The sequence below is a fragment of the Triturus cristatus genome, chromosome 8 (genome assembly GCF_964204655.1).
Source record: "Triturus cristatus chromosome 8, aTriCri1.1, whole genome shotgun sequence".
Lineage (NCBI taxonomy): Eukaryota > Metazoa > Chordata > Amphibia > Caudata > Salamandridae > Triturus > Triturus cristatus.
Window position 1 is genome coordinate 1,689,267,759 of NC_140591.1, and position 26,350 is coordinate 1,689,294,108.

General features: G+C 51.1%; 1 protein-coding gene across 4 annotated transcripts in view; it reads right to left on the reverse strand.

Moving 5' to 3' along the window:
- The window catches only part of LOC146808616 (NACHT, LRR and PYD domains-containing protein 12-like), a 493,486-nt gene that overhangs the window by 318,523 nt on the left and 148,613 nt on the right, over window positions 1-26,350 (reverse strand). For all 4 annotated transcript variants that reach the window (XM_085623630.1, XM_085623628.1, XM_085623629.1 and 1 more), the window contains one exon: window positions 22,742-24,464. In XM_085623630.1, the coding sequence (XP_085479756.1) occupies window positions 22,742-24,464 (1,723 nt within the window). The remainder of the gene's footprint in view (window positions 1-22,741; window positions 24,465-26,350) is intronic.

The window sequence follows — 26,350 nt, forward strand, 5'->3', positions numbered from 1 at the left end:
GCACCCATTGGTCCGATGTGATGGTGCGCTACTGGGGGAGATAATGGCGAATCCATCCACCCACTGGCGTCTGATGGACCAGAAAGGACGGACTAGGAAGGTTTAGCAGTGGATGCAGCAGGGGTGGAGGTGTACTGACCCACCCGCTGGCCCCCTGAACTGCCTCGGCAGCTCACACGTCCGCGGCCACACTGAGGTTGTTGCTGTGCTGGCCTGTGGCTCTGTGAACGGAGTGCGGTGTCCCTTCCGCGGCTACGAAAGGAGCGAAAGGCGGAGGAGACTGAGTGGCCGACAGGCCCAAGGACTTGGCCGTAGCTCGTGAGTCCTTAAAGCGCTCCAGCGCACTCTCTGCCTTATTGCCAAAAAAGCAAATGCCATCAAAGGGCTTGTCCATCAGGGTATTCTGGACATCCCCCGAATAGCCAGTTGTTCTCAGCCAGGCGTGGTGCCTAAGCGCCGCCATCGTGGAAATCGCCCTGCCCAGCGAGATGGCGGTGTCAAGCCCACAACAAATGATGAACTTAGCTGCGTCTCTCCCAGCAGCAACAGCTTGGGTGAGGACTGTCTGGACCTCCTCCGGACAGCTAGACAGCACCTGTGCAACCGTGTCCCACACAAAGTGGGAATAATGGCCCAAGAGGCATACAGTGTTCACCAACTGCAGCCCTGAGCTGGCAGATGAAAACAGCTTCTTGCCAAGCTGCTTCAGCTTCTTGGATTCCCTATCTGGAGGTGCGGAAGGGAAAGCGCTTTGGGACACAGAGGCCTGGACAACCAAGCTCTCAGGAGTAGGGTGTTGAGAGAGGAAGAGGGGATCACCCAGAGCCAGGCGATGGCATCGGGCCACGTTCCTGTCCACAGGAGCCCCTGTGTTGGGCCTGAACCAGGTGCTCAAAAGAACGTCAGAAAACTCATGAGGTCTGTCCTGGATCTGATTTCTTGAGGCAGGGAATTCCAGTATCTGGGGCCTAGTATGGCGAATCTTGTTCCCCTGACACGCTTCAGTTTGAAGGAAGGTAGAGTCAGGCAATGCATATGGGCAGATCGCAGATTGCGGGTCAGAGTGTATCTTTCAATAAGACTGTCAACAAATTTGGGGCTTCTACCATTCAGGGACTTAAAGATAATGCATCCCACCTTAAAGGCGCATCTCTGAGTTATGGGGAGCCGATGCAGCTTCCTTCAAAGGGGAGTGACATGTTGACACCTATATTCCTGAAGAATCAGTCTTGCTGCCTGATTCTGTACCAGTTGAAGGCGGTGGGCGAGATAAGCAGGAATGCCAAAGTATAGAGAATTGGCGTGATCACCATAGCAAGGACTGCCTGTATTTTAGCTTCCTCTGTAAGGAACCGACTAATTTTCCTTATTTTTCTCAACTGTAAAAAGCATGTTGAGATTACAGACCCTATTTGAGCCTTCATTGTGAGGTCCATAATAATTATGACCCCTAGTGTTTTGGCAGAGATTGAAGGGTTAGGGGGCTGTCCCCGCTCTTTCAGATATTTCAGATGTTTTAGAGATGAAGAAAATGGAGGCAGATAGACTGACTTGATTCTATCTAAAAGAAAAGATTTCAGCCAACTCAGAGCCAAGCCCGAGATGTCAAGGTCTCCTATGCATTGTAACAAAATGGCATGCGACTCACTGCTAAACACCGCTAGAAGGTGAAGCAACATCAAAGTGACTGAGTGGCCTTGGTCCAGTCGGATTGTTATGAACTCTGCAACTGATACTGCACTGTTTGGTTGCTCTTTTCTACAGCAGAAGGAACCCATGGTTGCCACTGCACTGAGCCCTGAAGCCGGATAACTGAGGCACTAGCTAAGATCACTCACCTCGGTCCATGTGAGGTGAATCTGACAACATCCCTGCTCAGTTCTAGGTTAAACTGATGGCTAGTCTAGCAGACGTCAATCTGCCGATATCAACAGCGTCATTTGGGTCAGAGGCTGTACCATATGGATTCATGAGAGAGTTCAGAAGTTTCATCCTCTGGCAGGTTTTTGTCCTCAAATGATCCTGTGCTCAGACTGCTTCTATTAGCAGTTAATTTGCAACTGTCAACTTGTTGCGCGCGTTAGACCTTGGCTCTGCACAGTCTGACGAATCACAAAACGGCCAGCGCGTTTTCAATCCAAACCGAGGATCCTCTGATAAAATCCCTCTTACCTCTGAGCGATGTGCCAAAAACGAATCCCCACCATTGCACGCTCTCTGGAATGATCTCATGGATGAGTTGCTGCTCTCAGACTAAGGGGCATATTAACAAGCCAGGCGATAATGGGCTTGATAATATGCTTTATGGAATTCCAATTGAAGCCCATGTTAGATGTCCTTCACATCCTCAGAACGAGAGCAGAACTCTTTGCTGTGTCAATATGATGCTGCGCAAGAAACAGATGTGATTGGAAGATATGTTAGTGCACGAGCTTTACGATGATGAACTCACTTCCGCCTCAGCTGCGGACCACCCCCTCTTCCCGGTCCTTCAAAACTGACTTCAAAGGGGGGGCGTGGCTTGATGCCCACGGAGCATGGCGGCTTCCGTGTGAGGCTCCCGGGTCTGCCTCTGTGCTACCGCGTCTCCTGTCACCCACTTTAAATCTGTCTGCATCCAGCGCCGTCGGAAGGTACGCTGCCAACAATGCATCCGATGCCGACTGCGAACGCTCGTTGAAACGAGCATTTTGGACGCATTATGTGTCCTCACAGAGCAGTTCTCCATAGCGGCTGCCATTTTCTTTTTTCGCCGCGTTTGTTGTTTTTCACAGCAATAGCTCGTTAATGTCTCCTTGCTTAGCAGGCATTGCTTTACATCAATTTTTTTTAACCCTTCACCACCTGCTCTCTCTGCATGAAATTGGATGCCTCTTTCTTCATGTGTATTTTCGTCAAAAATGAGGGGACTTTCCTGGCGGCCATTTCAAGGTGAGGTTATGTGAGGTTATGTGAGGAATACTACTGACACCGCGCTTCTGGCTGCCTGCAGTTTGACCCCAATTGTTACTCTGGCCCAACTGAATATCATCTTCCTCCTGTTTTAAACCACCATTACCTTTTCTTTGACTGCTTGACGAATATGCAGTTGTTTGGTCGTTCTTTTTCTCATAATTTCACCACTGTCTCCTGTTTTGGCTTGTGGATGGGCAGAACCAAGACTTCCTGAAAAGTGCGGCAAACTTTTATTAAAAATTCAAAACTTTTTACAGAATTCTCTAAACTTGAAGATTCTCTACTGTTTTTGCCACAATCTCTGCAACCTAACATGGATCCCACTTCTTTCACTCCGGGGAAGTCTATTACGAAACGTTTGAAAAAGGATCCTCCTTCCCCTCCTAAGTCAGCCTCGTCGGTTTCCATGGAGCTCTTGCTGGAGGAAATTAGAGCGCTTCGACCTTTTATGGAAGACACTAATGCTAAGCTACAAGTCCTTACGGAAAATTGGTCCAAGATGGACACCAGAGTCTCGGTGGTTGAGCAAAGTGTTACCTCACTCAAGGAATCCTGTGCTAGCGTCTCACATCTTCACTCTCAAGTTTCGATGCTCCAATGCCAGGTCTAGGACCTTGAAAATCGTAATCGGAGAAATAACCTTCGCATTTATGGCCTGGTGGAAGGACTCGAAGGATCAGACGCTCTCACCTTTTTTAAATCCTTCCTTCCTAAGTTACTTCACTTACCTGACGGTACTGCTCTTAATATCCAACGAGTGCACAGATTGGGTCGTGTCCCCTCCAATTCTTCACCATCGCAACGACCTAGAGGTGTAATCCTATTTTTTTGGAGTACACAGACTTGCTAAAAGTTTTGTCAGCGACCAAATCCATTCCAAAAATTACATGGTCTGGCTCAACTCTATTCTTTGCCCAAGATTATGCAAAAGCCACCGCTAACAGACGCAAAGCCTTCCTAAGTATGAGATCGGATCTTCGCTCACTGGGAGCTCGCTATGGACTCTTTCATCCTTGTCTCTTCAAGGTCACTTACAACAATAGAACAACTACATATGAAGACCCGACGAGACTTCAGAGTTTCATCAATTCCTGTGGGCCAACTAACATGGATTCTACTGCTTCTTCTTCGTCATTCATAACTTAACATTTTGCTATTCACTGATGTTTTGTTTCATTTCCTAGGTTCTTGCATAAGCTATTTTCCACTTTACGCAGACTGTTTCACATAGATTGTCTTCACTGGCATTGCTGTTTGTTGCTTTACATAAGTTATTAGATGTCCTTCACATCTAACATGGGCTTCAATTGGAATTCCATAGAGCATATTATCAAGCCCATTATCGCCTTTTTAGCAGCAGTTTTCTGCCGCTAAAGCGGCAATAATTTTATCGCCTGGCTTGATAATATGCCCCAAAGAGTGGACGCAGTGCTGGAAAGAGAGCGTCCACAGAAGACGGAGATGAACGAGGGAAAAAGATTGGCGAGCACATGGAGAGAGCCAGTGGGGGTGAACAAAGAAATGAACGGGCAGAGGGAGTACTAGGGGTGGGCGGAATTTGCGAAATTCACTTTCGCAAATTATCGCGAAAATGTTAAAAATCTCCGCAAACACGCGGAAATATCGCGAAGATGCGGAAGTTTTTTTCCCGCCCGTTCGCGGTATTTTCTGCGTGGTCGCGGCTCGCCAACTTACCCATGCGGTTGCTCACGGGCGCGCCCATCTTGTTTTCACTTGTCTTGCGGTGCATGATCGCGAGAAGAAAGACGTGATCGCGCGATGCATGACGTTACTGCGGGCGCGAACTGTCGTGAGACAGCGCAAATGGCTACCAACAATCCAACATCTCGTGGAGAACGCGACCGGATCGGGAAAACTTGTCGGCGAACGCGGGGATTCAGGTAAGGCGGTCGCGCGCATGCGAGAATGTATTATTTTACAGCGCGAGCAAGAAACTAATTATCGCTAAGCTGCGGAATGTCGAAATTTTGACATTTTCGCGCTTTCCGCGGAACGCGAAAATGCCAAATTATTGCAATTTCTGCGAACGGAACGGAATTTTGGCCCAGGCCTAGGGAGTACAAGCTCCGCAGCGAAATGAAGATGTTAAGACAGGAAGAGCATGCTGAGGCAAAGAGATTAAAACTAAAGCAATGTGGAGAGAATGTATAAAGATGGCACGAGAAAGCAAGGGAAGGTGAGAGGCCTAGCGAGAGTGGCATGGACGGGTCACTATTTTGTGAGAGATGTCTATGAACAATTGTCACTTGCGGTTACACTAAAAATGCGCCTCTGGACTGCCCTCTAGAGCAGAGAGGAGCTTTCCAGCAGCGCTTGCGCTGTGTTCACGAGCCACGGTTTCCCTAAAATGGGCTGCCTGCTGCACATGCAGCTCCGCTCGCATGGACTACAATCCAGTGTCACATGGCATGGGATGAGCGCAGTGAACCCAAGACTGCCATTGCTGAGTATAAAACAGGGGCATAATACAAGCCATATAATTATCATAGCCCAGGGGAGGTGGCGGTCCCATGGGCTGCAATTTCAGCATTGCCCCCGGGACCTGGCCCACCCGGGGGTATCAATGCAACGAAGCGTGGGAGTCCGCGCTTCGTTTTAAAAAAAAATCTTTCTTTTTTTTTTTAATTTCGGCAGAAATTCGCGCTTGGTGCGCGAATCTCGCCGATTTTTAATTTTTTTAAATTCTTTTTTGGGCCTTGGGGGTCCTTGTGAGGCCCCCTGAGCAGGCCTAGGGGGTCAGGGTGTTTCTACCCTGCCCCCTTTTTGCGTTTTGCATGTTTTTCTCTTAGGTTTCTTGTGCCTCGGTTCTACTGAGGCACAAGATGGCTGCCAACACTTCCTGGTATGGAGTGTTGACTGCCAATTAGCATACAGCTCGTGATCCGGAGGGTACATGGATCCTCCGAGGCCATGGATATATATGCGATTTTACTTTTCATTTTCTCAGGAACTGCTGAACGGATTCACACCATTTATGCAAAAGGCATGAGTCTGAACCGAGGGCTACCTCTTTGCCAAATTTGGTGTAATTCCGTTCAGCAGTTCGGGCTGTAGCTGCAATTAAAGGTCCTATGGGAAATTACATGGGGAAAACACATTTTGGGACCCCCCTTTTTTCTCAGCCCCCGCTACACGAATCATCCCGAGACTTTCAGAATAGGAGCGGACCGGAGCAGGCCAAAAGTTTTGAAAATTTCGCGAAGATTCGTCAACCGGCGCCAAAGTTATTGGGAATAGAATGTTGCGGATTTCCTACGGAAAATAGGTCCTAACTATAACTACCTACTGGCGACCGCCAGTAGGTAATATATACGTAGAGCTGTATATATATGATTTTCATATAACATTTTTATATTATTTCCAGGGTCCCCGCACATGGGCGGGAATATTCAGTGCTTATGACTATTGATGAAGATCTCCTGGAAGAGAAGTCACTGCTTATTAGTGGAGGAGGTGCGAGTGTTGTTGTTACCTCGGCCTCTTCCTTTGTTGTTATTTCCCCTGTATCCACCTCTAAAATATTCCCTGTTTGGGGATGTTTGTGTGGTGTTTTTGTAGGAAGAGGAAGCAGTATCTGCACTGATGTTCTTGGATGCTCCTCTATAGAAGGAGCGTTGAAAGGAACCACGTGTGGATGGAGACTGCAATACTCCTATGGATTTAGCAGTCTCTGTGTTCTTTTTTATTTTTTCTACAGTGGTGGCTACAGCCGGTCCAAAAAGTTGTTGCTGATTGAACAGTGATTGTTGCTGATTGATCGGTGATAGTTGTTTGTTCCTCATGTTTGAAGCCAGAGATGCGCAACCAGGCATGTCGTCTGAGTAACACGCTAGTGATTAATGGCCCTAGAGGCGGTGTCAGCTGCATCAAGGGCACACTTGATTGATGCATTGGTTATTAATTTCCCCTCTTGAATCAAATCATTGGCCTAGGTCTTATATTGATAAGGTAAATATTGCAATAGGGTTTCCAGTTGGTCATAGTGAGCCCTATCGTACCTAGCAAGTAATGCTTGTGTGCTGGCTATCCGCCAGTGATTAGCTGCTTGGGCAGCAACTCGTTTGCCAGAAGCATCTAATAATTTAGACTCTTTGTCCGGAGATGGCGCATCACTGGAGGTCTGAGAGTAGGCACGTTTTCTAGCGTTCGTTACCACTAGAGAATCTAAAGGGAGTTGACCTTTGATGTAGGCGGGATCATTGGGAACGGGTTTATATTTTTTGTCAATTCTCGGATTGAGAATTCTGGCCCTAACAGGGTCTTTTTTTTTTTTTTTTTTTTTTTTTTTTTATTAAAGTTTTATTGAAACAATAAATCAGTTACAAGTATGGGCCTACAACCACCAGGGCCGGCCGCTAGATGCAGAAAGTGACGTACATTAGTTAAAGCAGTAGGCGACTCCTGGGGCACAGCCCCGTAAATGGCTCAGGATAGCGCGATAGAAGCAGGAGACATACATTTAACATAAATAACAACTCAAAACAAAGGGCGAGGCATAAGGGCAAAAAGCGTGGGTCAGGCTACACCCGGGGGACCCTATTCTAAACCGTCAATTAGCTATCCAGCAGGAGGGAGTACCGAAAGATCAGGGGGGGGTAACGGGAGAGGAACCTATATATTTATTACAACCAGTTACAAGGAACCATCAAGGGTCAGGGGGACAAGGCAATATCGATGTCCACTAGGGGGGGCGTACAGATACTTCCACGATACGCGTTCCATTGCCCCCAGATTCTACCCCATGCCCCGGGTTTACCACGGGCCACATACACAGTCTTCTCCCTGAACATACACCAGTCCATGTTCTCCTTCCATACTGACACGGTGGGCGGCCGCTGGGAGCCCCAAAGCTGCGCAATATCCCTCTTGGCGATCATGTATCCCAGGGCCGCCCACCGAGTCTGAGCCGCGTTATAATCAGTGGGCTCCCACACATTCAAGACACAGCGACGCACCTCCGGCAGCAGCGCAACCCCGGTGACCCGGCCCATGACTCCATGTACCCGACGCCAGTACTCCGCCACCTCCCGGCACTCCCAAAGGATATGGAGAAAGGTGGCACTGAGCCCACACCCCCGCTTACAGAGCCCGTCGTCCGAGAATCCCATCGAGATCAGACGGGGGCCCGTTACATACACCCGGTGGAGAATCTTTAGCTGGACCAGGCGGAGACGGGCTGGAATGGCTACTTCCTTGGGGGACGATAGTGCGGACTGCCAGTCCTCGTCGTCTAATTCCACCCCGTCCCCCGTCCACGTCTCCCGAAGGCGCACCAAGAGGTCAGCCCGATTATTAATAAGTTTTTTATAGATTAAAGAGATAGTACTGTCGGGGACATGACCATCGAGGATGCGGTCCTCGAGGGGCGAAGAGGCGGGGATCTTGGTCCCCTCCCCAAAGACAGCGAGCAGGGCATGCCGAACCTGGGCGTATCGGAAGAATTCCTTTTCCGTGAGTTCGTATTCGCTCTGGAGCGCCGCGAAGGTCTTAACCGCGCCCTTCTTCCATAAGTCTCCCACTCTACTGATGCCAATCGTGTCCCAACGGTCAAACCCCTTCGTTGTCCAGAGGCTTCCCAGTCGGTCGGAGGCAAATAATGGAGTAGCACATGTTAGTCGCTCACTCCAGCCCATGGCTGCATTGGCCGCCTTCCAGATCCGTACCGCGATCTTAGTAGGGCCCGTCAGGGTCCGTCCAGCCGAGCGGGAGTAAAGCGCCCTGTTATAGTTCCCACCGGGGAGCAAGAATTTATCCATCTCATACGCCGGATTCAAGCCAGGCGCATACGTGGCATGGTTAATGGCCGATAGCTGCGAGGCCCAATAATACCTGCGAATGTCGGGGAGCGCGATGCCCCCGTCGTACCAGGGGAGAGTAAGCTTGGCCAGAGCGATACGCGCCCGTCCGTCCCACACCAGTCTCCTCTGCAGGCCCTCCACCTCCCGAAAGTAGGCCACTGGAATGATGTCGAAGGAGTTCTGAAGTGCATAGAGGAATCTGGGAAGGGACATCATTTTAAACAATGCTGCCCGACCCAGTGGGGACAAGGGCAGCCTACACCATCGAGCCGTGTCCTCCCTCAAACGCCGAAGTGGAAGCAGGAGATTGTGCTCATATCGAGCCACCGGGTCCAACGAGACGTGTATCCCCAGGTATTTAAAGCCGGACTGAGATATTTGAATCGGAAGCCGAGGCGGCAGGAGAGGGGGGCCGCCGGAGATAGGATAGACACAGGATTTAGACCAGTTAATCGTGAGACCCGAATTTCTCCCGTAGGAAGTCAGAACATCAAAGAGAACATTAAGCGACTGCCGCGGCGAGGTGAGATACAGGAGAATATCGTCAGCATATAACGAGACCCGATCTTCAAAGCCCGGGGCCCACCGGATCCCCCTGATCGAGGGCTCCCAGCGGAGCCAAGCAGCAAGTGGCTCCAGGGCGAGGGCAAAGAGCAGAGGGGACAAAGGGCACCCCTGCCTCGTACCCCTACCGAGAGCGAAGGGCCGAGAGACCCGCCCATTAACCACCACTTGAGCCATGGGTCCCGCATAGAGAAGCTTCACCCAGCCAAGAAATCCCTCCCCAAAGCCGAATTTGGTCAAGACAGCCCAGAGGAATGGCCACTCGATGGTGTCGAAGGCCATCGTGGCATCTAAAGAGACCAGCACGGCCGGTTCGGAGAGGTACTCTGCCCTGGCGAGGGCGCCATGGAGACGCTGCAAGTTGAGGGCGGTGTTGCGATGCGGGATGAAGCCGCATTGATCTGGATGAATCAGATCGCAGATGACGCTCAGCAAACGATTGGCAAGGACTTTAGCCAGGATTTTAGGCTCTGCATTTAGCAGTGAAATAGGCCTGTAGGAGGCACAGCGGTCCCGCGGCTTACCTTCCTTGGGGATAACGACTATCGTGGCCAGTCGCTGGTCGGCCGGAAGGGAACCGGCCTCAAGGGACTCCTGAAACATACGACGGAGGAAGGGCGCTAGCTTATCCGGGCGCAATTTATATAATTCGATAGGTAGACCGTTGGGACCCATGGCCTTGCCCGAGCGAAGGGATCGAATCGCAGTCGCTATTTCATCTACCGACAAGGGAGCGTCTAGCTGCTCACGGTCCTCGGCGGACAGGCCGGGCAGAGCAATGTCCCTCAGTAGAAGGCGAGAGTCCTCCTCATCCCTATCAGTCACCGGGGAGTACACGGTCCGGAGGTGGTCGGCAAAACATTCCACAATCTCACCAGGCTCAGTCAGACACACTCCATCCGCGCCACGCAACTCCGGGACCACACGATTCACTCTCTCCTTCTTGTCCAGCCACGCAATCAGCTTTCCCGCCTTGTCCCCGGCATCATACAATCGACCCTGTTGCTCCCTATACATGGTTTTGGCAGCGTCAGTGACAAGAGACCTATATTCAAACTGTTTCAGGCTGAGGGCGTGGAGCCCGTCCGGAGTGACACCCGCCTCCAAGGCCGACTCCAGCCCCGAGATGTCAGTCTCCAGCTTCACCACCGCCTCACTCCTAAGCTTCTTAGCCACCACTATCTGGGAGAGGGCGTGTCCGCGGATGACTGTTTTAAAGGCCTCCCACAGGGACATTGCAGACAACACCGACCCCTCGTTCTCAAGAAAATATTGGTCCATCGCCTTAACCAGACTGTCGCGAGTCGTAGGGTCTCGCAGGTACCACGGGTTAATAGGAGCGATCCGCCCTGCGGACCGCGACTCGGTGTCAAAGAGAAGCCACAGCGGGGAATGATCAGAGATGCCCCTCGCCAAGTGCCTGACCTCTCGAATTCGACCCGTCTGCGCCGCGGGCATAAGAAAATAGTCTAACCTAGAAAGACTCCCATGTGCCCCAGAGTGAAAGGTGTATTGACATTGGGTCGGATGCATTAATCGCCAGCTATCCACCAGACCGAAGGTCTCCAACAGACCACCTAGCCAAGCCTGGGCAGCGGGGAGGGCCCTGGGTGGGTGACGATCCAGGTCACCTGAGACCACCGAGTTAAAGTCCCCGCCCATAAGCAGAAGACTGTCCGGAAGTTCAAGCAGCATTCGACCCAAGTCCGCAAAGGTGGAGTTCTGGAGGCCCGGGGGGACGTAAACTGAAACCAGGGCAAGGGGATGTCCCTCCCACCTCCCAGTCAGACAAACATAACGCCCTCTGTCATCTGAGATTACCCTGGTGATCTCCAACGGAAGTGAGGATCTCAGGAGAATGCCCACCCCCCTGGAGCCAGTTGTGAAACCAGAGTGAGCCACGAGGCGGTATCCCCCCCTGTTCATTGCATGACAGACATTACCAACCAGATGCGTCTCCTGGAGAAACACCACGTCGGGAGTCAGACGACGCAGATACTGCAGCACTACGCCCCGTTTGATACGGTCCCCCAACCCATTGACGTTCCATGACATCAGCTTCAACCCGTCCCCCCCATCCCTTCCAATAGATCAAAGGTCCCCCCGCAAGTAGCACAAGTCCCAAAAGTGGAAGAAAATCAATACCTCGCCCTGCAAACAAAAAACACACGACAAAACAACCCCTCCTTCCCCCCCACTCCCCCCAACACCCAACTCCCCCCACCCTGCACCCCTGCGGGCCAAAAAACCCCCCCAACTTGCAGTGTGCCTGTCGCCCAACTAACCCCAGTCTACAAAAAGACCCTGGAGGAGGAAAGGGACCCGTCCCCGCCCGCCCCCCATACTGGTCCTAACAAAACACACTGAACCAAAGAAGTACAACCCAGCTGAGCAGTGCAAAATGGCAAAATCAAGGACCAAGAGTCACTCCAAAAGGGACCCGTCACCGTTGGCACCTGCAGAGGGCCCGGGACGGCCAACCCTGTCCGGTAGAGAGTCCAACCAGTCACTCACGGCCACAGGAGAGTCAAAGAAGGCAGTCCGATCCTCATGTTCCACTCGGAGTTTGGCAGGGTAGAGCATAGAGTACTTTAGGCCCAACTCACGAAGACGACGTTTCACCCCCTGGAATCCCATCCGCTGTTTCTGGACAAGTTGAGTAAAGTCCGGATAAAAGTTAATGGATGAGTTCTCATGTCGAACCGGGCCATGGACACGTGAGGCCTGTAGAATCGCATCCCGGTCTCTGTAGTAAAACAGTTTGGCCACGATAGGCCTCGGGGGGGCACCCGGCCGTGGCCGCCCGCCCGGAACTCGATGAGCCCGCTCAACGGCAAAGAATTTACTCAATCCCGCGGGGGTCAGCCGCTGGAGGATGAGTTCCTCGACCAGGAGGTCTACCGGGCGGTCGTCGGAGGACTCCGGTACGCCGACGACACGAATGTTGTTGCGTCGGGCCCGTCCCTCGAAATCCTCCAGCCGCCGGGCCATCTGATCATTGACCACCTTGATGTCACCAAGCGCGGCCTGCAGGCCCGACACATCCGCACCAAGGGTGGAGGTCCGCGCATCAAGAGTTTGAACCCTCTCGTTTGTTTTGGAGAGATCCGCCCGTATTAAGGTGACATCAATCGCCACCGTATCGATCTTGCGGGCCAGGGCCTCATATTGCGTGGCGATGGTCTCCCTGATGCCATCAATGGCGCCCATGATGTCCTGTAGGGAAAGTTCCGAAGAGACAGATGCGCCACCACCGGCGGCGTCTGAGGAGGGACCGGCCGTTCCAGGGGAGCCTCTGCCCTGAGTGTAGCGGTCCATGTTGTTGGTCTGGACCGATCCCCCACGGAGGGAGGCCTTAGTCTTACGCCCCTCGGGGCCCCCCTTGCCCCCCATGTGGTCGCGGACTCCGAGGGGGACCGCCGATCAAAGTAGCTGAGGTACAGGCCCTGGAAACCAGCGCCTCACCCGAGGCAACAATATGGCGGTGCGGGGGGGCCCAATGCGATAGGCACTCTAGTGGCAGGTGGGGAAAAAGCCTTGTGCAGAGGTCGAGGAAACACCCCGCCACCTCAAGCGCTCCATCGGCCAGCCCCCTGAGGTCTGAAAGTGAAACCGAAAGTGTTCAAGCGGCCCCTGGCACCGAGCCGCAGCCGCTGTTGTTCAATTGCGACACGGCTCCACGGTCCACCTTCGCCCCGGGCACCTCCGTCGGGTGGGTCCCAAAAGTTCAAACAACGATAACTCTGGATTCCCAGGTCCGATTAAATTTCTGAAAAGAGATACGTGCTCAGCCGGTCGTCATCTCCCAGATTCCACAAACCACGTCAGGATATTGTCAGGATAAATTCCGAGGAGCAGCGAGGGTCCGGGGAGCCCTGTGCTCACGCGACCATCTTGGATGCGCGCTAGGCTCCTCCTCCCCTAACAGGGTCTTTGAGTATGTCGTGGGCATGTTTAATGACACCTTTTAACATTGGCAGGGTTTGTACAGTCTTTAGTGACTGTTCAAAGGTGTCTATAAGAAAATCCTCCTCCGTGGGTTCCGAATGCATTAGGACACCATGGTACTGAGCCCCCCTATTTACAAACTGACTAAAACCAATATTGTCATCTGGGGCAGATGGCTTTGTTGGGTATGCATTGGGATCAGGGAGGTCTGGAGGATCTACTGGGTCATCATAATCGTCCCAATTGTCATGTGGTACGTCTGTATCGTCATCGGGGTCAGTAAAAGGGTCCTTGTTGCCTCCCCCATCCCCTAAATCTTCATCAACCTGTGGTAGTGGTGAGTTTGGTGGAAGTATAGGAGAGTGTGGAGGAGAGACAGGCTTAGTAGGAAGAACAGGAGAAAAGGGTTGTAAAGGTGAAGTAGCACAGTCCTTCCTCTTTACGGGCACTGCAGGAATGCCTGGGGCGTCCAATTTCCTCTTCTTGTGTCTTTAGGGTCTATGTGGAGTGTTTTTTGTTTCGGATCGATAGGATCCGGTCGAAAAAGTTCTTCCTCTTCGGTAGACGCTTTCGGCGCCGATTTTTTTGGGTCCAAGTGAGGTTTGGATTTCTGCTCCGGATCGTTGGAAGGTGGTTTTGAATCCTTCAGCTTCGATGTGGTGGCGGAAATCTTTTTTGCTTCCGAATGTTTCGGTTTCGGATCCGATGCCTTTTTCTTCGACGCGGAGCTGGACGGTGCCGACGTCTTTTTGGGAGTAGGCTGTGCAACAGCTTCGGTGCCAATGACGCTTGTGGGACACTGATATGCGGCTTGCTGGGTCCCGAACCGCCGGAAGGCTTGTTCTTTATCTTCGGAGCTGGGCCCGGGGTGGGGGGGGCTTCAGAAGCTTGTTTTCAGTCGCGACTGGGGCCAGCAGGCGAATTCTTGACCAGGGCCTTATTTTTTACAGGTGGCAGTTGTACTCACTCGTTGACCTGGAGTGATGTGGTCGTCTGAGTCGGAGTTGTCTGCTTCGGACACGATTTCCAGATCCTCAGAATCCTCTTCCGGGACATCGGGCCTTCATCGAAGATGCCCACCGGTACCGGAGCTGCTTGTTGGGCCATGATGTGTCGTCGGGTCCGGCGAAAACGGATGGTCTTTTTGGATCGAAATGAGGAGCAGGCCTGGCAATTATTCTCGTTGTGCTCGGGCGAGAGACCCAGGTTACAGACCTTGTGGTGGTCACTGTGTTGGAATTTGGCTCCACACTGGGGGCATTTTTTAAATGGAGTCTTTTCCATGATCCGTAGTCCCGAACGGTGTCGATAGGCCTAGCGGCCCGCATCAACAACCGGAATGGAATATTTGAGGAGCGCGTCGAAGATGATGCAATCAAGAACAATACCGTCGAGTTTATGATGGTTTGCGCGTTGAAAAGGTTTGGAGAATATGGTGCCAAACCGGAGCGCAGAGTTTACAACCGAACCCGATGGTGGAAAAAAACATTCTGAGGGTGAGTCGATGCCCATGCGCACTATCGTCCAAGGGAGGAGTCACCTATCTCGCGACTACAAAAGACTTCTTCGAAGACAACAACAAGGTGCAAGCATCCGAGCCCAACACCAGATGGCGATCTATGCACAAGTGTACTATCTGCAGCTCATATGCCTCGAACCGAGAATTCCACCATCCTGGTTTTTGGTGGAATCAGGTTCTCTGGGTTAGGGTTATGACCATTTCCCAGAGGAAGTGGTCATATAGGGGGTGTAGTCAACCCAAAGGTGACTAGCCCATTGACTACTACCTGTCACTCCCCTGTCACTCCCCGAAATTGAGTATTAAGAAGGCACCCCTGACTCAGGGAACTCAGATTCGACAGACCCAGAAGAAGAGGACAAAGAAGAGCCGCCAAAATTAGAACTGAAAACTAGCTGTAGACTTTTTGGCACCAAAACCCTGCGTGCCTGCACCAGTCTCAACAATCGTGAAGAAACCGACTCGTCCTGCAGCTGAGCCTCTACCAAGTACCCTGATAGACTGCCAGCCCTTCGCAAATTGCCAGCAATCTCCCCCGGAGTAGAGCAGCTACTCCCCTGTAGTCCACAGGCACCAAACAGCAGAGTCAGGTTTACCGTGCTGCCGCTCCCCAGTTGCACCAACGTAGCAGCCCCCCAGGAAGAGGTCACTATGTTCCAGGAGGTCAGATCCCTCTCTTCACCAAGTGAGAAGATGCCAGAATCAATTCAGAGCCGCGCAGTACCAATATCAGGAGTACCGGACCCCTTGCAGTAGCCAAAGCCTGTTCATTTATTATTTATTTATTTATAAAGTTTTATATAGTGCAAACAATATCCCGAGGGATATCAGAGCGCTTTCCAATAGGATGGAAGGAAGGACATAAATACACAATAGTCATCAAGTAGGGGTAAAGAAGACAAAAAACAAGATTAATCACCTATTCCAAGACAATTACACCATGGAGGGTAATTCAATAAAACAGTTTGAGTCCAATTAGGACTCCAATGACACAGCGACTGAGCAGTCATCAAGGGACATCAGCATCGCAGAGACCGACTTTCAGAGGGGCCCAGCTATCCTGATTTTTGCACTCTCAACTGGCGAGACCGACAACAGCAAGGACCTACAATGCACCAGCCCAGCCGATCTAACCCCTCTGGCTTCGCAAGACCCAACTGTGCTGCCTTGCTCCCAGGACCCTGGTGAACTGAGACCCCCCATTGGAAGCTCCCGGACATGTCCTCAAGTACCCCTCTGCTGCCTGCTTTTCGGTGCCTTCCCCCCTCTCTCCTTCGGTGTAGCCCATAAGACTACCAACCCGAACAGCACCTCTACACCCCAACTCCCCAGGGCTGGCACACTCTAACTGCATGTAGTACTTTGGGCCTTACCCCCTTCCACCTTAAGTCCTGAAGGGGACCCCCAAAACCTACTGCAAGTACCTGTATACCGTATATGTCTTTTTCGCCCATAGGAAAGCATTACGTGCAAAAACGCATGTAAGAGAACATTTTACTTACCTGTGAAATTTAATATCTCAAAAAGTACTTACTTGTTTACAAAGTTCTCGGTATTAAAATTTATATAGATATATCCACCTTATTTTCATAAATTGGTCTCAGATTTATTCTTTGAGTGTATGCCTCATTTATTGCCTCTGTGAGTACCACAAATGCTCAGCGCTACCCTCTGATAAGCCTAAACTGCTCGCCCGCACTGCCGCAAAAGAGAGCATTTAGTGCTTTCTTGTTTGTCTCTGTAAACCAATAAGAGATGCCTGGACTCTCTGCACAATGTACTTCATTTTAGTGCACTATATAGAGAGCCAGCCTCCTACAGACAGTATCACGTGGCCGCTGGGTAAGGCATTCAAACAGACGTTGTGAAGTAGCCAAACGCCCGGCCACCTAACATGGCTTTCCTGATCCGTGGAATAAAAAAGCAAGGTCCAGATTCGCAAAGGGAGGATGTGACCTAACGGCTACAGCGGTCGAACTTGAAGCTAGGGACTTGGGTTTGAGTGTCGGCAGGGACGCTCAACATCCTGTGATTCTGGGCAAATCACTTAATCTGCCCCCTGCCAAACAAATAAAATGAATGTGTCCGTCTGTATCGTAACCGGTGCTCATGTAAAGCGCTCTGATACTTTCGGGTCGAGTTCACACTATATAAAACTCCAGAAAAAAAAGGTAACTCACACTTTTGAGCAATCTACAAGTTTACAACTGTTTGGATATTCACAAATACCATAACTTGCCTTTCATTTCCTTCCACGTCCCTTTCAACTGTCCTTCCTACCCCTACTGTAGCGTGTCTAACGCGCTAATTAGCATGCTTGCGCGGTCGCGCTAAAAGATCGCAGGACCCGGTACTTTGAGTTTTACACGCGGCTCCCGACTGCCGCGCCGAGGCCACGCCTCTTTATTTATACACGCTAGCGTCTGGCGTCAGCGCTAGCGCACCCCGGTAGCGCGGAAGGCTAGAACGCCTCGCGCGCGCCGGACATTACACTCCTTCCAACCTTTATAAAACATTAAATCAAAACAAGAATCAAAACCAACGATGAGTCTGTTACCAGTCTGCCAGTCCTTTCAGGTTACACCATATAGTCCGCCAACTGGGACGACGGGGCCGGGTTTTTCCGCAGGTTGTAGCGGGATTGGCCGCCTCTGGGTAGGTCCACCTCGGGGGTTCTGCGCCTTGGGGTGTTATACTCCTCCCGGGACGGGGAGCAGCCAGGCAGGTTACCCCCAGGTGTGGCTGGTCTAGACTGGGAGTCACAATCTTCCACCCGGCCGTCCTCCCCCTCCTGGTCTCCGCTCAGCTGGTCGGGGCCGGGTCCCTCTGGTTGGGCCCCGGGACGTGAGGGTGTCCCTGGATGGACTTTTTTGAAGAAGGACACATCTCGGGTGACCGTTTCAGCTCCCCTTTGGGCGGTCACCATCGTGCCTGTCCGGCGGGTGACGATCCATGGTTGTGGTTCGAAAGGAAGTCTGAATTTGCTGCCTGGGTAGCGGTCCTTCACATACACTTGATCCTGCCATTGTATCGTGGACTCCTTAGCTCCCCTTCGTCGGCTGGCTTGGTCATTCAAGCGCGTCCGATTGGCGAGAGTCTTTTCATTAGTGGCTTGTGCCGGAATCCAAGTCGGGTGGTGAGGGATTGTGTCACTCACTATTCTTCCCATGGTGGCTGTTCCGGGCGCTGCCTCTGTTGTGACATGGGGGGTCATCCGATATTCCCTCAGAAAACTGTAGACCGCCCTCTCCAGTGGAGATCCGTCGGCCATGGCTATGCGTATGGTTTTGTTGAGTGTCCTCATAAACCTCTCCACCTCTCCATTGGCTTGGGGCCATCGTGGTGTCACCTTGCGATGATGGATACCCCAACTCTTGAGGTATTCTGCAAACTCCTGCCCCTGGAAGGGGGGTCCATTGTCAGTCTTGACTACCCCGAATATGCCATGGGTGGCGATGGTTTTCTCAAACTTCGCTATTACTTCGGTGGCTGTCTGGCTCCCCACGATTTCGACCTCTGGGTATTTGGTGAAATCATCGATGATGACCAATGCGTACCGTCCATCTGGGAGGTGTCCGAAGTCAGCGCTCACGCACTCCCACGGCCTCTAGGGGTTGTCTTCGGTTGCCACCGGGTGAGGGCGATCCGGCTGTCCTGCCGCTTGGCACCACGTGCAGGTTCTCACCGCCTGCTCAACCATCGCATCCATGCCAGGGAACCATACCTTGGCTCTGAGCAGGCCCTTCGTTTTCACCATCCCTTGATGCCCCCGGTGGGCGAGGTCTACTGCCTGTTGGGCAAGGCTGGCCGGCATGACCAGCCTCGGACCACGTAGAAGACATCCTTGGGCGTCGACGGACAGTTCACCCTTCACTCTCAAGATGGATTCCAGCGTCAGCTTGGCTTGGGGGGTCCTCCGACTTAGCGATTCTTGGATTGTTCTCCAATCCCCCGACAGGACGGTCTCCGCCGCTGCCCTCAAGCAATCATCGCCTCTCGACGCTTCTATGATTGCGGCTAGGCTCATCGGGAGGGGTCGTGACCGCTCTGTCACATACCGGACGTACTCCTCTGTGTCCTCTGCCTCTTCCTTTTCTTCCGTTGTGGCTTTCCGCGGGTGCCTTGACAGATAATCCGCCGGGTTCGTGGCCCCCGGTTTGTACTCCACCCTGTAGTCGTACCCTTGTAGTTGGAGTATCGACTTTTCGATCCGGGGTGGCGGCTTCGAGGCTGACCCTTGGAAGAGAGGTATGAGGGGCTTGTGGTCGGTTGCCACCGTGAAGTGGTGGCCATACACGTATACATGAAAGTGTCTGCAGGCCCAGTGAATGGCGATGGCCTCTCGCTCGATTTGCGAGTAGCGCTGCTCTGTCTCGGTCAGAGACCTGCTTGCGTAGGCGATGGGGGCCCACTCTCCGTTGCTCTGGAGTTGAGTCAACACCGCTCCCAGACCAAAAGGGCTGGCGTCCACCGCCACGTTGGTGGGCTTCGCAGGGTCGAAGTACGAGAGTGTAGTGTCCGCCGAGAGAGCCGCCTTCGTCGCTTGGAATGCTTGCTCTTGTTCTGGGCCCCACTGCCATGTGGTCGACGACTTGGTCAACTCCCTGAGAGGTTTGGTGAAGTTGGAGAGATCCGGAATGAAGCGGCCGCAGAAGTTGACCATGCCCAGGAAGCTCCTGGCCTCTGAGATGTTTGTTGGGGCTGGGGCTTCTTGGACGTCCTTCACCTTGTCCGGGTCTGGGGCAACTCCTTGATCCGAGAAGGTGTATCCGAAAAAGCTAATCTTGTTCTGCAGGAAATGACAATTCTCTCGGTGCAGGGTCAGGCCTGACTCCTGAATCCTTTTGAGGACCCCTCTCAACCGCTGGTGGTGTTCCTCTATGGTTGACGCGTATATCAGCAGGTCGTCGCTCACATTGAGCACTCCGGGGAGCCCGCTGAGGACTTCTCTGATGGTATTTTGGAATACCTCGGCGGCACTCGAAATGCCGAAGTTGAGACGCCGATACCGTCTGAGGCCCACATGTGTGGAGAACGTGGTTATGTACCTCGAGTCCGGATGGAGTGGCAGCTGGTGATAACCTGATCGTAGGTCCATCTTCGAAAACCACCTGGCCCCGTTCAGCTCTCCCAAGATGTCATCAATGGTGGGCGTCAGGTGTCGTTCTCTCTTTACTGCGGCATTGGGGAGGCGCATGTCCACACAGATGCGGACTTGTCCCGGCTGTTTCGGCTTCCTGGCGATGACGATCGGGGATACCCACGGGGTTGGCCCGCTGACCTTCTCAATGATGCCTTGTCTCTCCAGGGCCTCCAGCTCCTCCTCGACCTTTTGCCTCAGATGGAACGCGATTCGCCTATGCCTCAGCGCCACTGGTTGGACCGACGGATCGATGTGTAAGGACACTTCCTTCCCTTTCAGGCATCCGATGCCTTTGAAAACTTCCCCGAACTCTTCCATGATGGTGTCCAGTTCTTCCTCCAGCACGGCCATGGCAAACGAGATCAGTCTCAGTTCTTCGGCCAATTGCCCGCTCAGCAGCATCCCACTGCCCTCTTCTGTGACATAGATGGTGGTGCTGATCTTCCTCTCTCCATGTTGCAGCTCTGTCTTTAAGCACCCGATGAGAGGGATGGGTGTCTTCTGGCCATACGCAAACACTCGGATCTTCGCCTCTCGCAACGGAGGCTTGGTGCGCAGTTGGTGATAGACATTGGCGGCCATCAGCTCAATGGATGCCCCTGTATCAATTGTCGCCTTTACCTCCTGTTGTTGGACCAAGATGCGACATTTTGGAAGTCTGCGCTTCTTCTTGTGTGGCTGGTTGATCGCAAACACATAATGGACTGGGTACCCTTCGGTGTCATCGTCCATGTCTTCGCTGTCCGCCCCCTCCTGCACCGCATGGGCCGCCTCTTTCTTGACTCTGGTGGACCGGCACATCGCCGCAAAGTGGTTCATCCACCCGCAGGTGCTGCACTTTTTCCCTCTGGCGGGACAATCTTGTATGCGGTGGGGCTGGCCGCCACAGTATCCGCAGTCTTTCTTCTTCATCTCCGGTTGTCTTTTCCCTCCGGCCGGTCTCCCTTTGGGCCGTACCACATTCACCGCTTCCGCCACCTGCACTTGTTCCGTCTTCATGGGGCGATGTAGGGCTGCTTCCATGTGCGAGGCCCTCGCCTGCGAGAGCTCCTTTGACCGTCCGAGGGTGAGGATGTCCGCGAGGGGCTTTCCGTCTTCCTGGAGGACCGTGACTCGGAGCTTGGACGAGTAGCACCCTTGTATGATCTGCCCTCAAATCTCCTCTTGCTCATCTCGGAACCCACACGTGCTGGCTAACTCCTTCAGTCTGCCATGGAACGCATCAAGGGACTCTTCTGCCTCCTGTTTGGCTTGACGAAAGATGAATCTTTCATAGTCTCTATTCACCATGGGTTCGAAATGGGCGTTGAGAGCGTTCAGCAGCGTGTGGTAAGTCTTCGCCGTTGCCTCCACGAGGGTTTTGTAGATGCGGTGGATGTCTTTGCCTCCTAGGTGGAGTAGCAGTGCTCTTCGTCTTTCTCTCGAGATGCCTGCCCCTTCGAAATAAATTTGTAGGAGGTCTGTCCAATCCCTACAGCGCGGGCAAGGGACGACGGGGCACCGTCAACGACAAACCGCTCAATGGCGGGAATCGACGCCATCTAGGCACGTGCGCACCACGTGGTGGAAGCCGGCTACCTCTCCTCTTTGCCGAAAACGATCGGTGGGCACCCCCTTTTGGGCGTCGCGCGTGTTCCCTCACCGACCCTCTACACCATCCAGTGGGCGCGAGTACCTCCAGGAGTCAGCAGCGGGGCTCTCAGGGTGTTCAGGGGCTTAGGCGATCCCACCAGGCTTGGGCCTGCTCTGGGGTAGAGTGCGGCCGTCGTCGGGCTCCTCGTGGCATCAGGCTTGTCACCACCCAGGCGAGACATACCCCTCACAGGCTGCAGGATGGGGCTCCAAGGCTCTCACAGTGTCTCCACAGGCTGCAGGATGGGCCTCCAGGGCGCTCTCAGCGTCTCCCAGCATGCTCAGCCGGGACACCTCAAGGACAGGACACCGGCCACAGGCCCAGGATACTTGTGTGGCAGATATACCACACGGTGGGGCAAATGCACAGCAATGCAGGGCTCAATACACCCTTCGTCGCCAGTGTAGCGTGTCTAACGCGCTAATTAGCATGCTTGCGCGGTCGCGCTAAAAGAACACAGGAGCCGGTACTTTGGGTTTTACACGCGTCTCCCGACTGCCGCGCCGAGGCCACGCCTCTTTATTTATACACGCTAGCGTCTGACGTCACGCGTCAGCGCCAGCGCACCCCGGCAGCGCGGAAGGCTAGAACGCCTCACGCGCGCCGGACATTACACTTACCACAAACATTTAACACACGCTAAGAGGAAATGGTAAGTGTGTGCATTATGTCAGACAGAATTGGGAATGCCACGTGTAATTCCAGTCCACACTGTAATTCTCTATTCCATGGGGATTGATTTATGATAGCAGGAATTCCACGAGGGAATGGCACACACGAGCAATACATCTGGACACTGCACCTGTCTTTATGGAATTCCTCTAGAATCCTATTTGGAGTACGGGGCCTCGACAAGGCAGTGTGTGAAATATGAATTTGCTCCTCAGAAGGTGAGCTGTGCTTCTTACTCACAGCAGCACAGGGGCTTATACAGTCACTGCAGCCACAGAAGTGCCATGAAACAAAGTGCCGAGCGTGGTGCAGCGATGCGCAATACAAGATAACGATAAACACACCCACAAACTCAATGCTCCACCAAGGGTACAATGTGATTTCCTGTGTTTTATGCTGTGCATCCCTGACAGGAAGTAACATGTTATCAATTTTTATTTTTACTCTAAAACACAGGCGTTGTGAAATATACGCATTGAGAGACTTACCAAAGGGTGGAACATTTAATTAAAAGCGGCTTCAACTCTCTGACATCCTCAGGCCTCACTGTAATGGCCTGTAGATCAATGCTCTCGACTCCTGAATACTTTAAAGAGAATGCGAGGGCTCTGAAATCCATGGAACTCATCTTGCGCCTCATCTCCCTGGGTGTTAACTGTATGTGTTTCACACATACAGGTTCTGTTTTCACAAACTCTTCATCCTGAGTCTCGTACAAACAGTGGAATAAGTCCATGGTGTGACTAGTGAGTTCCTCTCCTTGTTTTAGTTTTAGTTTTTCTGTTATCCACGCCTTTAGAGCAAGTTTGATTTCTGGTGAAACCTTCCACTGGTATTTCCTGTTTAACTTATCCAGTCTCTCTGTGTTGAGAAGGCCGAACAGAAAGCGCACGGTCAGCATCAAGTGATTGTTTTCTAACTCTGTGTATTCCTTCAGTAAGCGGGTCACGCCTCGCTGCTGAGACTCTGTGGTCTGTGCGGCTGCATCCTTACCTTCTAGTTTGTAAAAGAGCGCAGCAAAAAACTCTTGAACACTCAAGTGGATAAAGCTGTAGACGCTGACCGTATAGGTAAATTCTTTAAAAATAATATTGTTCAGGAAGAGGGATTGTAGGGCCGGTATGTCTACACCATGATAAACTATGTCATTTTCATCAAATAGGATTTTCTGCTGATAGACGCCTTCCTCAGCCAAGGCACACAGACTCTTCAAGTTACTGGTAATGTCTTGCTTCACAGAGTCTTTACTCTGCTGCTTTAATAAATTGAAAAGAAAAAGCAAGTAGACGGAAGTAATTGTTCTCAAATCATAGAAAGAATCCTCCTTATCTTCCATCTGCCCCTTGATGACAGTGCAAACAATCCAGCACACGATGGGCACAAAACACATGGTGTAGAGGATTTCATTTTCTTTTACAATTTCGATAGCGTCTGCAGCTTGTATTTCATCTCCAAAGAACCTTGTAAAATATTCTTTCCTGCCATCTTCAGAAAACCCAAGTATCTCTGCGAGGCGTTCATCCTTCACGCACTTTTCGAGGGCATCCAAAGATGTTGGCCTGGTGGTGATTATTTTATATGAATCCTTTAGATACCCTTCCCTGATTAAACTGAAGATTGTTTTACCCTCTCGAGATTTTTTATCAGGATCATCGGACAGCCAATCTTCATTGAGTTTAAGTTCATCGAAGCCGTCGATGATGAAGAGCCTCCTTTCGGGGTTGGCTTCGATGTCACTCATTGACAGAAGCGGCTCCCCTTCAATGCTGGGAATGATGAGGTCAGCGATCGGCCTCTCTGCACTCAGCTGGTCATATTCTCTGCAGTGGATGTAAAACACATACTCAAATCTGTCCTGGAAGAGGTTGCCCGATGCCCAGTCGAACATGATCTTTCGGGCAGTCATCGTCTTTCCGATCCCAGCCACTCCCTGGAGCACCACAGTTCTGGGGACGTGTCCATCCTTCTCAGGGGAAAATAAATCTTGGATGCTATAGTATGAATCTGCAGCTCTTTCTTCCATAAGCCGTAGATGTCTCTCTCCACATGACATTATTTCATGTTCTTTATCCTTCTTATTACGGTGGTGCTTTAAAATGAGGAGCTTTGTATACCTTTCTTTTAAAGTCACAGTTTCACCGATTCTACCGTCATTATCTTTCATCCCTCTGTACTTATCTTTAATATGTTCCTTGTACTTCCTCTTGGGATCTGTTGAAAAAAAGAGACAACATATGAAAAATTTGCTTAGGACTATAATGCGAGTTAACAGCGATACAGTTTAATTTAACTGCGCAGTCACAATGAACATGAAACACTGCAGATGTATTTATAGTCGCCGCTACGGTTGGTTCTTGTTTGTGATATCGGAGAGAATAAGACATTACTCTGTGAGATCTTAACATCGGGGAATCTTTGCTGTCCTGAATTGACAGACTTTGAAATAACAAGGGCAGGAGCATGAAGGACATAATTCCCAGGAAAGAAGACTATTATAGGAAATGGAGGCTTAATTATAACTACATTTATTCTTGAAAACATCTATTAGCCAAAAAGAAAAACATCACCGGTTCATCAAACAAGGAAGCCAAAATACTTAAGAAATACAACACAGTTAGCAGTTCTTTTTTGCCCTTCCACAGATGTCCCCACACCCGTCAGTCCACAAGCATGCCGCCCTTTAAATGCCGTGTCCTTCACTACAATGTCTGTAATGGAATCTACACCCCTGAAACAGTCGTGTGAGAGACTCTACATTCATCAAAGAGAGTCAACATCGCTGATGGCGAGTGAAGATCACACGAGGAGCCGTTGGTTGCCACAGTCCGGGATTGGATCTCCACACACTACCAATTTCAAGGTAAATGCCCAATTACACGTGTCCTGGTAATGAGTGAGGTGTGTGCTGATCCCGGTAACTACAGTTACCCCAGGCTGAGCATTCATCAGAAACTGTACACACTGCTAATCTGAGTTTCCGTGTGAAAATGGGGAATTACATGCAGAATCGCCTCTTTCAACATGTCCGGCATTTTTTCCACTCATTATTCCCTGATAACTTTTGACAGGATTATCACGCGACCGCAATCCTCTGCTGATGACGTCAGATATTACATCACTGATGACATATGTGTCTTTCTGAAAAAAAAAATATTTGTAATATATGTATAGCTAAAAATTAATGGAAGAAGACATGGGTAAATAAGTGTCTAAATACAGTATTAGCATCAGCAGAGGATTGCGGTCGCGTGAGTTATAGTTGCCTGCACTAACTATAACGGGGGAATTTCAATGGTTTTTCACAAGTGAAATGTCCAGCTAACTATAACATGTGTGAAACCTATGTTTTTTTAAGTGAATTTGCAAGGTTTTTTAAATGCTAATTCCTAACTATAACGTGTGGGAAACCTATGGTTTTTTTAGTGAATATATATATGTATATATATATATATATATATATATTACCTACTGGCGGTCGCCAGTAGGTAGTTATAGTTAGGACCCTGTTTCCATAGGAAATCCGCAACATTCTATTTGGAATAACTTTGGCGCCGGTCGACGAATCCTCGCGAAATTTTCAAAATAGGTGGGGCGCTACGCTCCGCTCCTACCCTGAAAGTCTCGGGGGGATTCGTCAAGCAGGGGCCGAGAAAAAAGGGGGGTCCCAAAACGCGTTTTCCCCATGCATTTTTCCATAGGACCTTTAGACACAGCTACAGCCCGAACGGCTGAACAGAATTACTTGAAATTTGGCAGAGAGGTTGCCATAAGGTCAAGGAAGTGCCTTTTGCAGGTCTGGTGTAAATCTGTTCAGTATTTCCTGAGAAAATAGCATTTAAAAGCATATATATATGTGGGCGGAGCCTAACCACACATCTCATCCTGAGATCTGATTGGCTGTCAGCACTTCATCCAAGAAGTGTTGGCAGCCATCTTGGGACCAATATACATGATAGCACCTCATTAAAAAGCATTGCAGTTAATAGAAGGTTTTAAGACTTTCGTTACATTATAAATCATTTGTTGATGGTACCATACTCATTTTAGGAATTGTGGTATGTTCTAAGGTGATTTCACCATGTGAAAAAGCCTTCTGC